General features: G+C 39.7%; 2 protein-coding genes across 3 annotated transcripts; one reads left to right on the plus strand and one right to left on the minus strand.

Annotated features, from left to right (window-relative positions):
- Positions 1-105: 105 nt before the first annotated feature.
- On the minus strand, positions 106-8293 carry lipia (lipase, member Ia). The gene is made up of 11 exons (XM_074611312.1): positions 8147-8293; positions 7546-7629; positions 5836-6206; positions 5642-5750; positions 3077-3178; positions 2888-2977; positions 2633-2800; positions 2432-2521; positions 828-936; positions 556-729; positions 106-418 (listed from the first exon to the last, which is right to left on the minus strand). Exons 2-11 carry the CDS (start codon positions 7601-7603, stop codon positions 334-336), a joined length of 1356 nt encoding a protein of 451 aa, XP_074467413.1. The 5' UTR covers positions 7604-7629; positions 8147-8293; the 3' UTR covers positions 106-333.
- Positions 2021-16244, plus strand: LOC141753010 (choline-phosphate cytidylyltransferase B-like). Of its 2 annotated transcripts, none has more exons than XM_074611313.1 (10): positions 2021-2056; positions 3096-3199; positions 11273-11482; positions 12602-12701; positions 12931-13047; positions 13194-13345; positions 13453-13531; positions 13626-13768; positions 13890-14078; positions 15173-16244. In XM_074611313.1, exons 3-10 carry the CDS (start codon positions 11402-11404, stop codon positions 15407-15409), a joined length of 1098 nt encoding a protein of 365 aa, XP_074467414.1. In that variant the 5' UTR covers positions 2021-2056; positions 3096-3199; positions 11273-11401; the 3' UTR covers positions 15410-16244. The 2 variants fall into 2 exon arrangements, with proteins under 2 accessions (XP_074467414.1, XP_074467415.1); XM_074611314.1 differs by having other exon boundaries at positions 2028-2056; positions 11283-11482.
- The last annotated feature ends 538 nt before the right edge of the window (positions 16245-16782 follow it).

A 16782-nucleotide genomic window follows, 5' to 3' on the forward strand; every position in this document is an offset into this window, starting at 1 on the left:
TGAGATAACTTCATCATAAGTCATTTTGAGATGAATTTTCAACTACACGAAGGAAAAGTCCAATTCACAACTGAAGGCAAATAAATTCCCATTTTGAGCCAATTGTTTCTTTAAAAAAACATATATTTTCTCTTAAAAACACATTTACATCATATAGTATATCATTTTCAGATCACAGATGACCACATCGCAGCCAGCTTAGTACTTATGTTGTTATTGCAGTCCTCATTGTTTCCTTGTACAATCCTGGAGGGACTGAAGAGTCGGCTGCATTGTTTCCAGTACGATGTTATGATATGTTTGAAATTTTTGACACAATGTCCAATTTTAGTCTCAGAAGTTGGATTCTTCACAGGGAATTGGCCTGAAGGTGACCTCTTTGTTCTCCTCCAGGAGGATGTCGTATCGACAGAAAGGCCTGTGAAGGACAAAGACAATATTACTGGAGTGAAAACAGATCAAATTATATATAATATATACAGTATATATAATATAGAAATAGATCAAATTTCTAAAGATAACACACATTTTTAAAAAACAGTACATGTTGCTTACCTCTCCTTGCGTTCCAGATGTGTGAGGCGGATTCGGAGAACCCGGAGCTTATATTTGGCCTTGAATACATTCCCAGTGGAGAATTTGAGAGACACCTTTCTCACTGACTGAAGGTCTTCGTCAAACTGGGCTAACAACCTGGTCTCTGTGTACTTCTTGAACATTGCTGCTTTACTGATATGAAAAAAAAAACATTACTGAGAGAAAGCAGTAAGAGAAGGACAAAGAGAAGTCATGGTACAGAACGTATGATAAATAAAGTCAAGACTTACTGGTCGATGGTCGCCACTGCTTCTTTACCGTTACCGTGGAGTTTAATGGTGATGTATCCCCAGCGTACATCCGCGTTCCATATCATCACCTCCACCCTGTAGTTTGTCCCTGAGAGATTAAAATTCTTATTAAAAATAATAATATGTCCACCATTTTGAATTTAAATGACACTTCTTTTTAGGACTTTTTTTGGCTGAAATCATCCTCATGAATCAAATACTGTCAGATGAAATTGGTATTAATTTGGGATTTCTGTCTTATTTTATACTCCTCATTCACGTGTAACTAAAGATGGTTGCAGTTTTTAATGCCATTAAATTGGGACAAATCTAAACACTCTCCACAGTTAACCCAAATGATAGCAAGGTGGTAATAGTGTGAAGGAGAGATGGATGACTTTGAAAATTAAAGGATAGATTCACAATTTTTCAAGTCTGTTGTAAAACAACAGTCAGATTCCCATATGGACATTAGAACAGTCGATTGGTGTTATCCTTCATCCTCCTCCATGAAGAGATCCATCTCTAATGATCTTCCAAAGTTCATCTGAAGCTAATTTAAGGCTTTAGCAGTCTGAGAAAGACAAATCAATCTTCCAAAGTTACAGTGTCTATGATACTATCCCATTCAATGCACCTCAGCATGTAAATGCTGTCTGGGGAAACAAAAAGAGTGAATTTCGCACTAAGAAGACTGGAGCTTTGGAAGATACCCGCTTCATTTGATTAACTCAAACTGCTGAAGCCTCATATTAACTTCAGATAAACTTTGATGTTAGGAAGGGATCTCAGACAGAGAGCATATTTATCTCTTAAACATTTGCAACTTTAACCATTTCAGGGGCTAGATGCTCACTTTCATTTTTTTCATTTTTTTATCATTTCACAAAAGTATTATATGCACTTTAATTTTAATTTATTAAACATTCCTAATACATGTGGATATACCACATTAAAATTAAGTTATGTGTTTGAAATTCTAAAACACACTTTTTGCAAATAACTTATCTACATTAGACACATCATTCAAAACTAAAAGCCTGTGTGTTGTTTGCCAAACACTGCCACTGAAATACCACACTCAATCAATCATCTGCATCCAGAATGCACCTGTGAAAACACCTTTAACCAATTAGTATGCTCCTTTGAGTGCACAACAGAGGCCAATTTTTAAATGAGTTAGAGGACTGCATTTGCGATATACTGTCTTTTGTTTTCAATGCAATACAGTAAGTACCTTCATGTCATCTTCAGTTAAATTAATTGTGACTGATACTGTTATGAGTATTGAGATGTTTGTTTCCTCATTGCATTTGTGTTCATAGTCTATATTTACAGCTTGCTACTCATGAAAATGCCAAAGACTCAAAAGGGTTATTTATTTGGTGTTTGTGTGTACATTTGTGATGCAAAAATAACATTTTTAAAAGAGTTTATTTAGTTTTGAATGAAATGTTTACTATGTAAAATATTTTGTGTACACGTTTTTGGTTTTTGTGTGTTTTGAGTTTTGACAACGAGGGCACTAGTTTCAGAAATTGTGTTTAAGCAATTGCAAAAAACTATAAGATTATGATTGTTATTTTTAGTGTTGTGTTACTTACTGCAGAACGGAGAGGCTGTATTTGTGGTGAAGTAAGTTTTAGTTTGGCCGAGCCTCAGCAGGACATCTCTCCACTTTGTGACACCATAACCTGGATTTGAGTGAAACAGCTGCGTCAGCTCACATCCATTTTGAAACACCATCCTTTTTACTTAAAAATATTTAGTCCATACGAATCTATGATACTTAAAGATTTACTAACCAAAGTCAGGACATCCAGCAGCACCAAAGCGATCACAGTTCAAGCAGTTCCCATCCAGAAAGTCCTTGTAAGAGGAGCAGGGGAAGGCCCTACTGGCACACGTCCCATTCAAAGAGTCGAGGTACAGCAACACTGATCTCTGGTGGTCACATTTAAAATAGGATCCGCCTGCAAGTCAGAAATGTTACCATATAGCATTGTTCTTAAAATACAAATCATCATGTTTGATTATTCATCCACCATTAAAGACCTCACCAGAGAAGATGGTCTTTGGGCAGCCGGGCTGGTCTGTTCCACCATTAGCATAGAAGTCAATGTGACCCAGAGGTTCCCTGAAGCCCAGAGCTGTGAATGACATGACAATAATAATAACTTATAAAACATATTCAAAACAATTACCAATGACTGAGTGAATATATAATACAGTATTTCAGTTTAACTGACCATCTATGTCTGTGTGCAGGACATCTACAAACCGGGCGTCTGTGGGGTCCAGCCGGTCCTCTGGAGGAGTGCCGGTGAACTGAGGCCCAGCTGCATCCAGAGCTGCAAACATCACATCAGCAGGTCTCAGTAAAGTTTATTCTCACACCCAACATTAGCTGATGGGAGCTAGAAACAGCATGCTTGGGCAGATTTTCACCTTATTAAAATGATTTTGGTATCACTTAGTTTAAGACTTTCTATGGCTTCTCCTTTTCTAAATGATCACAGCTGCTTTGGACCGTGTGTTGATTACTGTCGAACAAACGTTTAACCCATCTGACCCAACCTGTATTCTCTTTTCCAAACATCTTTTATTGTTTTTCTCACACAGAAGTATTTAGGTGCCATCATGTCTGGTTTATGTTTTACTGTATATGACTGACATCCAGACGTCTAGACCTGCTTTTCTTTTCTTTACTTGTTGGTATTTTTATACCTGATAATCCTTTGCAGCAGTGATGACCTGAATATCTGTGGTCTCACTGACACTGAGGATAATCTCTCCACGGGGATTTCAGGTGGAATCATTAAAAACTCAACCTTCATATTCTCTGCAACATCTGATAGACTCTGTCAGCAAGGACTTTGACACTCTGTTACTTGTTATGTTAGCAATCTAGGAATTAAAGTTCATTTAGCATCTCAGCCAAGTGGCCAAAACTGTAATGTTTATTACCTGACCCAGAAGATAAGTGCCTTAAGTGCACAAATAAATTGTGGTGGCAATATGTGCAGTATTTCTTCTACTGATGTAGGTGTCAACATATGACTCTGAGAATATGCAACATACAATTCTCTACAGATGTCCATACTGCATGTTTACTACTTCCTGTAAACTTTAAATGGACAAAAACGTGAAGATATTGTCACTGAAGGAAACAGAGATTTTAGCATTAAACCTGCAGTAGGTAGTATATTTTTGGCATCATTGGGAAAAAATTCCATAATAACCTTTCAGCATATTGTAATTTAAGTGTTCTGAGAGAAAACTATAATTCTGCACCTCCTCATGGCTCTGTTTTCATTCTTTAAAGGGACTGTTTGTAAGAATCAGAAATTGCTTGTTAACAGCAACACCTGTGGCCGTTAAGTCAGCGTCCTGTTGCTCGGGCTTGCGCTTCTGCTCGCTCTAAATAGACATGAACGAGCATCGTCAGCTAAAGCCACAATAACACTATATTTCACATGCTTGGCAGTAATGTTAGCTGACCAGACGAAGGTCTCTCCATGAATCAATGCTGATTCTTGTGTTGGCTTTTCCTGCCTCAGCCTTCCGACCGTTGCCGGAGGGAACAGGGGAGACACCGGAGTTTTGGTCGGAGACGATAACGTTTCTCGCTGCGGAGCCCCATCACTTCACAGGACACGGGAAACCTCTGTTGGTCTGGAGGAGCTGCAGCATTTATTTCTGCACAAGCGTTCACTGTACATTCACTAGATATTCTCAGGGCTAAACTAACTCTTCTGCAGTGTGTAGTTGAGCGTGGAGCGAAAGAGCGAGAACGAGCGCGGTGTGTGAGTGAAGGCAGGCAGGCAGAGGAGCAGAGTACAGCAGAGACTCCGGCCCTGGACACCAAAGCTACGGTCTCCCCAACGTCCTCCGACCGCGGACAACACTGTTTTGCAAGACGGGCTTCACTAGATAAAACTTTGTGGTTTTGGTGCTTCCGTGTAGTTTGTGATGGAGTCTTGTCTGAACAGCATAGCCACACACGAGTGCGCATGGGACACCGACCCGAATTGATTTATACGTGGAAGAAGTTACAAACAGTCCCTTCGAACTGGAGCCTTGCCGTACCTGAGCAGCTGTCAATCACTCTCAAACTCCGATGAATAGTTCAAACTAGGCAGCGTTGATGAAATATGAATCAATATTCTGTTACTGTAATGCCTATTTCTCTTCTCAAATGTTTTCAGAAACATCTTGTAGTGTACTGTTTAGCTGTAAAATTAGATAGTTTGCTCTGACTGGTGGGCGGTGCTTGGTATTTCCTCAACTGGTCTCAACATGGCTGCCGGGTCACAAACTTTCCCATTTTACAGCTAACATTACAGACATTACAGTAACAGAATATTGATTAATATTTGATCAGCGCTGCCTAGTTTGACCGTTTGATCGGAGTTCGCGAGTGATTGACAGCTGCTCACAGACAGTAGGCTCCAGATCAGGTCTGAATGGTTGTTTTCCTCCGGTCTGGGAAATCTTGCAGATGCCGTTAGGAGCACCGGAGGAAACAGAGGCACATAATGTTTTTCAGATTACCTGTCTCCTGCACTACTGTCAGGATATAGTGACATAAAATAAATAACTTTTTTAATCATGCAGTATTTGCTCCAATTCTACTCACTGCTGCTTTAATGTTTTAAACTTCAAGTTTGAATGATTATTATTGTGCTGTTTGACAATGAACTATGGCACTTTCCACACCCAGAGCACACAACAACGCTCTCCCACTGTATATCTGAGGGGTTTGAATTTTAGGCCTGAGAGAGAAATCTGAATTTGAATGTGCACGTTCTTACCTGTAATTCTTCCAATTGACCCATTCAGGTTAGCACCTACGAATCCTGATATATGAGCCCCAAGACTGACTCCGATCATGTGGATGGAGCTCAGAGAGTGACCGTATTCCTGAAAAGATCATTAGTCTGGTTACACACAACACAGTCTATGATATGTGGACACAGCAGAGATGGTCACAGAGAATGTCATATACCTGCATCATCTCAAGGAAAGCAGTGAGGTTGTCGGCCGCCTTGCGTGTGTTCTCCACTGCCTTGAAATAGTTCACATTAGCAGCTCCGTGATTCCAGTCCACCACTATGACATTAACGTCCTTCCTGGCCAGCAGCTTCTTCGTGATAGAAGGCACCCACACCGGTGGAGACCCCGTAGGCCGGTAACCATGAATGACGAAGGTGGTCGGTCTGGATGAGTTGAACTGGGGAAGGGCGGACAGGTCGGTGTGGGACACAAGCGTGCCGCAGGTGACATTATCCCTAGTGTACAGGAGCAACCTAACTCTGAGGCTGGTTCCAATGATGGCGTGAGCGAGATCTAGATCTGTAAACTCTTCACATCTCTCAGCTGGGAGTGATGGCGAGAAAAAGAGAAGGAGTAGGGGAGAATGAGAAAAAATAAATGAGACATTGATCAGCCATTTTGATCTTAATAAGCATTTCTCAAGAAACCTTTATATATTTAGTGACTTATCATCCAAAGTTGCTGCCATCATCAGTGACATAGTCCCATAAATGACTCACAGCTTCGCCCACCAGATAAACACGTCATGAACGAGTTGGACTGGGGAAGCAAACAATTTAGCAACCACGTATGAGATTTATAAGTGGAACTGACATACTTGTAATACACTTTGTCAGGGTGTCACCTAAAATATATGCAAAAGGAAGACAATTCACATCAACTAGATGACTGACACATAGCCTATAGAGCCTTATTGGTGCAGTGATCGTTGATGAGGTGGGTGTACTACTAGGTAGATGGGTAGTAGTTTACTGAGGAAGAAGTGGGTATACTGTCCTATATATTCCAATGGCTTTTTGGCTGATAAGTGGGTATACTGTAAACTGCCAGAAAAAGAGGTGGGTATACACAGTATACCTGTGTATACCCGCCACTACACCACTGAGCCTTAGAATAGCAGAGGATGTGGTTATGACAAACCGTTACAACCAACCACGTCTGGAGATGTTGTGAAGATGTGGCTGTGCGCAAATTATGACAATAAAACAGTTTCGAACAACCGAAAAAATAGGGAAAAGTGAGACAGACTATGTGTGTTGCGTCGTTCAGTAGCATTAAAAAATCTGATAATTTACCTACCAAACTACATGTTTAATTGAGCAAAACAACCAATAATAATTAAGACATTCAGAAATCAACACTCGTCTCTGTTTCTGCTAAGAGTCTGCTGAGCAAATTAAGTGTGTTTACAACAGGAAAATGTGAACTATCTAGATAGATTTTTTTCTTGCCATCTACCTGACATTGTGCCAACATTTGATCACTGACATAATTTGTATTTCCTAATTCAAAACAGCACTCAAATGAACAAGTACTAAGTTCTACTGAGATGGAAGATTCGTTTTGTGTTTGAGAAATGAACATCAGCTGTTCTCAGTAACTGTTACACAACAGATGTGGCTTTCCATATACGTAAATCCCCGTTGCCTGGCTGCATGTATATCAGCTGAGAGCTCTGTATAGGTCCATACAATGCCATTGGTTTTTGTAAACCACAGTGAATTTGCACAAATGTGTTGGTTTTCCAAAGAAATTTCAGTTCCTCTAATGTTGCTTGAAAGCCCCTTTTCCCACGAGTTGAGCTGCTTTACACTTACTGAGAGAAGCGCCTGTGTGTGTGTACATACATTTACATGTCAGAGTGTTTTGCGTTGAGCTTTACCTTTGCATATTTGAACAGTTATCGGCAAGAGCAGTGTCAGGTATCGCCACAGGGACATGCTTTACACCAGCATGTGCAAACAATCTGTAGACAGTTATCAGAGTCAGACCATGACATAAAAACACACCAGTCAGACATCATTTGGCCCTTTAACAGCAAATCCCATGTTCAAAAACACAACAGGCACAGCAACACAAGGAGAACACTGTCCATACATTTCAGGTGTTTCTCTGACACTTTGTATTTTACCCCCCAGGCTGAAGTTTTATATTTTCAGCCATTTTTTTTGCTCTGTATGCAAATCCCACAGGACTGAAGCAAAGAAAAGAGGTCAGTTGCTTATCTTCTTACCTTCTAGTGGCATGAATGAGTGGGAAAAATAACATGCAGGCTGAAAATAAGTTTTTCTAGCACCACCCATTATGATTAATCTCAACCAATGACATTGTGATTGCAAGCAAAACAGAAATCTGGTCTGTCTTCGACCTGTGCTACAGTAGATAGACGCCTCATGTTTACTGAGTGTACTGAGTGTCTTCCTCAGATTTAACTTAACAAAGCTGTCAAGAATGAGAACACGTGAGTCTTATCAGAGTCTTACCTTTGCCGTGTAGGATGATATTTCCTGGTCCGGTGTGTCAAAGGTCCAGAACATTACAGACCATGCTCTGTTTGTTCCTCTACATATTTGGGCAGTTGTTCACTTCAGGAAGGGAGAGGAGGAACAGCAGAGCAATACTCCCGCCCTGCATGCTCTCACGACGATAACCACACCCCTTGTTGCCACAGGTCATTGTGTTCACAGGTGAAACATTCCTGTGAAGTCACTCTTGGTTCCTGTGAACTCAAACCGGTTTATGAGACCGTTTCTCGCGTCTCCATTGAACTTGATTTGAATCTGTAAAAACAAGCCAGTCTCGGTTTAATGTGCCCTTTGTCATTCATGTGAAAGAAGAAATCACAGTGAAAGTGAAACATGTTGTGGGTATTTCCAAGAATTTGTCACTTTTGCAGAAATGAATACTTCACCCCAAAATTAAAATTCGGTCAGTGAAATTTCCACTGACATTTGGAAGAAGTTGCACAACAATTTCTACTCCATAATTTCTACTCAACATTTACACACATTACACTGAGCATTTCAAAGCTTTGGGAGATGTTGTAGTGGCATTTCCATCCCTGTTTCCCTTACCAAAATGAAGTTTATTCAAGTGTACTATTAGTATACTTCTTTTGAACTTGAAATAAGAGTGTAGTTTCAGTTTACTTTTTATGTACTTATCAGAGATATACGTAGCAAAGTATACTTAAGTATGTACTGACAAGTATACAGAAAAGTCTATGTATACTTGGCTTATACTGACAAGTATACAGAAAAGTCTATGTATACTTGGCTTATACTGACAAGTATACAGAAAGGTCGAAGTATACTTGGCTTATACTGATAAGTATACAGAAAGGTCGAAGTATACTTGGCTTATACTGACAAGTATACAGAAAAGTATGTATACTTGGCTTATACTAACAAGTATACAGAAAAGTCTAAGCATATTTGGCTTATAGGCCTACATGTACTTAATCTTTTGATCGAGATATACTTGAGAAAAATATAATTAAGTATTCTTGCCTCATAGGCCTACAGAAAGGTATACTTCTCTTGTATTCTGAAAAGTATAAAGAAAAGTGTAAGTATACTTGGCTTATACTGACAAGTCTACAGAAAAGTGTAAGTATACTTGGCTTATACTGACAGTTATACAGAAAAGTCTAATTGTGCCTTCAAATGGGGTCGTGTTTACGAGTTGGGACCATATGAACGCCCCCTTATGTCATATTCACGACCTCGGAAGTGGAAAGTTTCTGAAATTTCCGAGTTCACGACTTGTGACGTGTTTTTTTTCCTGTTGACAGAAATGGCGGAAGTTATGGAAGTTATTTTTTCGGTGCATAATAAGTTAATATATTGTAATTTTAGCTGTATATTGTTCTTCTTCGTAAATTTATAATATGTCTGAGGAAAATGTTGATATTCCCAACGGCCTCATCTTTTTCCCCTGTCATTATACCTTTGTATTTACTGCATTATGTTAACCACTTCCTAGCTTGCTAAATTGTTAGCCTCTGTAGCTTCTAGACGCCGACAGTAACGTTAATATTGCCGTTGCTTGCTATGGATGTTGACGAAATTTTTATTTTAGGGTGAATCCTTCCTTTACTTTTCTCTCTTTGACTACCAACTGTCTCCAACTTGAGAGGTGTTTAATAATAATTACATAAAAAGGTATCTTTTACGCTATTTGGCCTTATGCAGAGGACAACAGTCTTTGTACTGGAGCTTTATTTTTCACATAAAAATCATCAGCCGGTTCACTCATTTTGTTACTGTAATATTATTCAAAATTAGAGTGGTTAAAGTTTCACCATTTTGTTATGTTGGCCATAAATATATAATTGGGGGGAGGCATTGCAGTTTAGTTTTTTATATCTAGGGGAGGGTCTAAGAGAAATGCTGAAATGCTGCCTAGGAAGGAGGTTGTGTTTTCACCGTCGTTGGTTTGTTGGTTTGTTGGTTGGTTGGTTGGTTTGTTTGTTGGTTTGTCCGTTTGGACGATAACTCCAAAAGTCTGTGATGGATTTTAATTATTTAATTATTATTATTAATTTTTTGGAGGGATGGGGTGTAGCACAATGAACAATCCATTAGATTTTGGTGGCGATCCGGCTTCGGGAATTTGTTTAATAACTCCGCTCAGCCTGTGCATTAACACCACAGGCCACCACAGGGGAGCAACGACGTACATGGAACCTTCCTTGGCAGAGGTCTGCGCTCTCCGAGTGCACTTCTAGTTTATATATAAAATGAAAGATTCAACCTCCCTCTCCCCCCAAATAATTCTCTAACATGTTCAGAATTACAGCGGGTGTGATGTTTGTTCAGCATGTTATCATGGTAACATTTGCTAATTAGCACTAAAATCAAAGTACAGCTGAGGCTGATGGGTAAGTCATTTGCAGGTATTTGCTCATAAACCATAAATTATTGGACTTTGATGATGGTGGTAGACAAAACGTCTCCAAAGTTATTATAATTCATCCTGAGGGGGACATGAATGTAATGAAACCACAAATGTCAGGTGATGCCAAAGGAAAAGTCAGTAAGCTTCATCTGGTGGGGATCATGAATGTTTATAAAATGTCAGATATTTCAGTCTGAACTCCAGTGGTGAACCAACTGACCAAAAAGATGTACCCAAACTGTATTCACAACAGAAATTACATAATATCCATCTGTGTGTATTCATGGGCAACTTGTGACAGCTTGGTGAAATGTTGGAACACATTGTCCCTCTGTGTTTGGTTCCAAAGGCTGCCAGTGTAAAAGCTCTGGGCACATACGCACCTCTGTAGTCGGTCTTATCTATTTTCCCTCTGCACGAAATGTTATACTATGAGTAGCTTCTATTCTCAACGTGTCACAGCCTGGAAGGAAATGTTTCAAAACAGGAGCAACCTTCACATTCCCTTCTAGCTGGACTGTTTCATATAGTTTATGGAGTTATAGTGTAACATTGCATATACACCATCCTTTTGCTAGAAGCTTCCGTGTTACCACATGAAGAAAGAGAAAGTCCTCACAAGCTCACTATTGATAATAAGTGCAATCCACATTTCTGAATCCCTGTACCAGAGTGGATGAACTTTGCTCACTTCATTTTCCCGTCATCAGGGTCAGGCAGGCCGATGGGATGTACACTTAACAACTGACACACAGGCTTAGAAATCCCCTGAGCTGAGAGGAGCGGCAGGTGGGTGCAGTGGCGTTGCTAGAAGACATTAAGGAAGCAGGACATCCGGGATGGCTGGAAGGAGACGAGGCCGAGGCAGCAACGCTCAGCAACAACAGGCCCCACAGAACCAGAGAGGAGGCCCTCGCAGGGTGAGTCCTGTTCTGTCAATATGAAATGTGGCCACTATGTTTATTCTTACATGTCAAATAATAATCATATAAGAACTTAAAGGAGATTTTGGTTGTCATAAATGTTTTTTTTTGGACATTACTTAGTGAAGACACAGGAAATAATTACATAGGTACAAGTGCATACATGTATCAGTCCGATTTGTATCGTGTTTTATGTGAACATTACAGAAGTAAACTATCCCTCTGTCGTTATTAGACATGTGCCTGGGAGTGGAGAGTTAACTGATTAGCTGGGTGGGACGATGTAGCCATGACTCATGTTTATCTCCTCAATAGTACAGCAATACAGGATTGTTATCGAGTGATATTACGTAAGCTCTTGCATGGTATAAAAAATGGTAGATTAAGTCATTATTTAACCTAAAGTAATATATTATTGTGAGTCACATAGTATAGAATTTAAGTTGCACATTAATATCTAACAAAGCCTATGTATCTCCGTTGTGGAACCCTGCATGTATGCTGACTTCATAATTGAAGGTGTAAAGTGGGAAATCATGGCTAACTATAAGAGAACATATCTATAAGGGCTCAAATTATTAGCATTAGCAAGCTCTGATCATCTCAAAATTAAATTTATGCAGCTAAACCAAACAATCTTATTGTTTAACACAGGAAACACCAGGCATTTGAGCAGAATCAGAGTTCAAAGTATACCTTACAACACAGCAGATAAAGCTGCGTATACTGTACACGCAACACAAAGTCCATGATGACGTATTGGAGACCCTCGTTACTTCAGAGTGCTGAGATTATTCACATCTGGCTTGAAGATACAATCAAGCTTATCTCCTTCACTGTTTTGTTTTGGAATGCTCGACTCCCAGTAACACCCTTTTCCTCCCACACGCCAAATACATGCAGGTTACAGGTAAACTGGAAACTCTACAAAAGCCCTGAGGTGTAAATGCAAGTTTGAATATGCATGTGTGTGTATAATGGCAGCGTGTTTAGTTTGTACTTTTCCTGTCACTTATGAGACCTTGAACAGGAGAAGTGGTTAAGAAGAGGAAAAATACAAAAAATGTTATCAAACTTAACATATTTTTTCCCTCTCTGCTCTCTCTCTGTATTCAGGCTTTGCGAGAGCCAGCTACTTTTGCCAAGTCTACAGGTTGTGAATCACAGATCCCACATGAAAAGTTGACCATTTTCCAAGCGAAGAGAGGCACGCCAGGTCTGTCTCACTTCTCTACAGTTTTTGCTTCCATCGCAAATTAATGTCATGCAACTGAGGGTGTCCTCTTGCTACTGGCAGCGAGGAATAAGGGAAGACTAGTGGGAGTAACTGCAGATGCTTCAGTATGTTGGTATCAGATGGTATCAGCTATAAAATGTGATTTAAGTAAGATTTGTAATGTCGTATTGGTATTTAAAGACATGTTTTCATGTTTCTTATCTTGTAGCTCATCGTCCAGTGCGAGTCTACGCTGATGGGATCTTTGATCTTTTCCATTCGGGGCATGCTCGAGCTCTGATGCAGGCCAAAAATGTGTTCCCCAACACACACCTGATAGTAGGAGGTAAAGGATGGATCTTAATCATTGTGTAAATTAAATGGGCCTTTATTTGCTGAAAATGAATCCTAAGTCTCTTTGGGCTAAATCTTCCAGATTAACCCTTACTTACGGTTTATATTAAGTCTAAGTCTCTGCCTGTGTGTCCCTAGTCTGCAGCGACGAACTCACCCACAAGTTTAAGGGCTACACGGTGATGACAGAGGATGAGCGCTACGACGCCCTGAGGCACTGCCGTTACGTTGATGAGGTGGTGCGGGACGCTCCCTGGACCCTTTCCACAGAGTTCCTCAAGAAGCATAAGGTCAAAGGTCACGCAGTCACTGGACACACAGCTTCTCACAATAAAGTGACGACAACAAAGATATCTGGTGTTCAATCAGTCTGAATGCTGTAATGTTGCACTCACAGATTGACTTTGTGGCCCATGATGATATTCCTTACACCTCTGCTGGGTCAGAGGATGTTTATAAACACATCAAGGAAGCAGGTGAAGATATGAATATTCATATAATAGATTTTAGTCCTGTCATTTCTCCTTACACTTGAATTAATTGCGGTCATTTATGTTTTAATGTTTAAAGGGATGTTCGTGGCCACTGAGAGGACAGAAGGCATCTCCACATCTGATCTGATCACTCGTATCGTCCGAGACTACGACATTTATGCTCGACGCAACCTGCAAAGAGGCTACACAGCCCGGGAACTGAATGTTGGATTCATTAATGTTAGTGAAATTCTATTTGGATTGGATTAAAAAACAGAATATTGACGTGTTTGAAACAAATAATACAGAAAAAAAACTCACAAATGTACGAATGGCCACTTGCTTTGTCTTTTGCTGACAGGAGAAGAAATACCGCCTCCAGGAACAGGTGGACAAGATGAAAGAGACGGTCCGTACGGTGGAGGAAAAGTCCAAACACTTTGTCTACAGAGTGGAAGAGAAGAGCCAGGACCTCATCCACAAGTGGGAGGAGAAGTCACGAGAATTCATCAGCAACTTCTTGGAGCTTTTTGGACCTGATGGAGCCTGGGCACGTTCACTTTTACATTAATTCACATCAACATTACATTTATACTATTTTGGTAGATAAATATATAGATAGTGATATAATTGTCTTAAAGGTCCAGCGTGTAGCATTTAGGGGGATATATTGGCAGACATGGAATAGAATATTAATAACTATGTTTTCTTTAGTGTATAATCACCTGAAAAATAAGAACCGTTGTGTTTTCATTACCTTAGAATGAGCTGTTTATATACGGAGTGGGTCCTCTTCACCTTAACCATCTTGTGAGAGTTTCACAATTTGCGTGTTACCTTCTAGACACGACCTCTTCACGGAGCCTGCCGCCATGTTTCTACAGTGGCCTAGAACGGACAAACAAACACTGGCTTTAGATAGGGCCATTCACGTTTTCACGTCAGCCACCGTTGTTCTCCTACATGCTTGGTACACGGGGAGAAGTTTCAGTTGATTGCAATCTGCAACCTCACAGCTAGATGCCGTCAAATCAAACACACTGCACCTTTAAGTCTTATCACCACCTTGTGATTACCAGGCAACCAGTGGTGACTCCAGCAAGTCATTGCCCATGGCCAACAAATAGTCCTCTACATAACTCCTATAAAATCAAAATTATAATTTTATATAGGCAACATAGGCAATTACCTGGGGCACTATTGTGTGGGGCAACATGGGAAAGTGGTAAAAAAATAGCTAAGAACTTCCCTCACAAACCTTTTATCACTGTCATAAGTCAAATCTGAACCTTGGATCTTGCTTTATCATCATGACGTTTTCTTCAGTAATAAAAATGTGATAGTTGTCCCTACACCCATAGTGTCAGTGCAATCAGGAACAGCTAATAGCTAAAGAATTTGCATATAGGGCACTAAACATAGCAGCAACACTGGCTAATACAGTGGAAATTAAGAATACAAATGAACCTATAATTCATGACTAAACACAATAAAGTGTTGGGTCCCTTCAGTGGGCAATGATAAAAGGCACTTTGGGTAATGTGGGGAATAACTGAAGTATAAATAAATGTGAGTACAATAAATTACAAAACACAACATTAGAAAACTATCGTAAAACTGTCATCTGTCTCTGTCCTTGTTTAGCATGCGATTCAGGAGCGAAGCGGCCGTATGATCCAGGCCCTGTCACCTTACTCCTCACCCCGTGGTTCCCCCAGCAGCAGTCCCACCAGAAGACGCTCCGTTTCTCCGGACTCCTCCCCGACCTCTGCCTTGGCCTCCCCCTCCTCTCTCTCCCCTCCTTCCTCCCCATCCTCGCCAAAGAGGGCCTCACGCTCCTCTGTCAATGCTGCCTCCACATACAGAGAACATGAACAATGAGCTCATCATGATTTACTCATCTTTGTTGGTCTTCTTACTGGCTATTGGTCATTAATCTGGTACATAATATGTCTAAGGAGGCTATTAATTGAAATGAACAAATAAAGGAAGTACTTTATTACTGGTTTATTGTGCAATATATAATAATGTACATAATACATAATTCTTTCATTTGTTACGCTTCTATATGTCTAGTAGCTAAATACTCAAAGTGACTTTGGGTAATTGAGTAATGAGTTATATTCATTTCAGACTCATTTCAGAGTGATAATCAACCCAAATGTCTGTCATTTAAGGTCCTACATGGAAACACACTTCCTGTAAGGTTCATGAATAATTCTAAGATCATGTTATAGGTCTAAAGGAGACAGGCCTGTTGAACAATACTTTACAAATAATATATCCCCAACGTTCCTCAGAACAAACAGCTAGATAAAGTCTGAATGATGATCCTTTTAAACGGTCAAAATGCTGCCTTAATGGTTCTTTAAAGTGGATATAAATGGATTTTTTTTTTTATCAAATGACGATGTGAAAACACTGTGATGGGGTCACTTGTAGTGATGAACCAATAACAGAGAATTATCACCTGAATCCACAGCTCCCCTCAGCTTTACGGAGCTTTATAGCAAGTTTTAGCGCATTATTTAGCTGTCTAAAATAATAAAAATTACTCCGTAACTGCAAGAACTGTTTGCTATCTAGTTCACCATTTCAATATAAAGGTTAATGATATGTCAATGTTGTGTTCACAGACCAGTTATTGCAGGTTTAAGCTGCTATAATCAATATTGTGTTAAATATTAAAAATGGATCAAATGACTGCAATGTGAAAGGTGTCACTTGTAGTCATTTTTACCTCTTTGTTTTGTTTTTATGAGTTGTTGTTGTGGATTTCCTCTGCCCCCAAGTGGCCAAAATAATACATTAGTGCAACTTTAGACTGAACTCTTTAAAACTGACATTTGGTACTTTAAATCACTGAATTAAATTTTAAAAGTAGTTTACATTTTCTATTTACTATGGATTGAGTGGTTTAAACTCGTCATGTTGGATGTAAGTTCTTGATTCTAACATTAAAAGCCTGTAAAATAGGCTATTTTAGTTTAAAGGCTATAGCCTGTAATAGTTTACACAGCCAAACAAAGATAGTGAGATGCAAGATATTTCACTTGTGTGTGACAATTGATTGGTACCTTTAAAAGTACTTAAAACAGAGGGCGTCACTTTGGTCTTGTCATTGTGTTTTATCACCTCTGTAGTCAAGTCAAAGCAGACTGATGAGTACAATCGATAAACCGAAGGTTAAAACTATATTCAAAATACACACATCTGCGCCTGTTCCAGAGCGCCTCGGTGTCAGTGAAGGGTCT

The sequence above is a fragment of the Sebastes fasciatus genome, chromosome 16 (assembly GCF_043250625.1).
Source record: "Sebastes fasciatus isolate fSebFas1 chromosome 16, fSebFas1.pri, whole genome shotgun sequence".
Lineage (NCBI taxonomy): Eukaryota > Metazoa > Chordata > Actinopteri > Perciformes > Sebastidae > Sebastes > Sebastes fasciatus.

What these genes read in the sequence shown, in the direction of transcription:
- LOC141753010 (XM_074611313.1), top strand. Translation starts at nt 11,402, where the DNA reads ATGGCTGGAAGGAGACGAGGCCGAGGCAGCAACGCTCAGCAACAACAG. An exon ending in AGCGAAGAGAGGCACGCCAG is followed by an intron (nt 12,702 to 12,930) that starts GTCTGTCTCACT and finishes CTTATCTTGTAG; the next exon opens with CTCATCGTCCAGTGCGAGTC. An exon ending in TGAATGTTGGATTCATTAAT is followed by an intron (nt 13,769 to 13,889) that starts GTTAGTGAAATT and finishes TTTTGCTGACAG; the next exon opens with GAGAAGAAATACCGCCTCCA.
- lipia (XM_074611312.1), bottom strand. Translation starts at nt 7,603, where the DNA reads ATGTCCCTGTGGCGATACCTGACACTGCTCTTGCCGATAACTGTTCAA. An exon ending in GTCAATTGGAAGAATTACAG is followed by an intron (nt 3,179 to 5,641) that starts GTAAGAACGTGC and finishes TGATGTTTGCAG; the next exon opens with CTCTGGATGCAGCTGGGCCT. An exon ending in CCCAAAGACCATCTTCTCTG is followed by an intron (nt 2,801 to 2,887) that starts GTGAGGTCTTTA and finishes TCTGACTTGCAG; the next exon opens with GCGGATCCTATTTTAAATGT.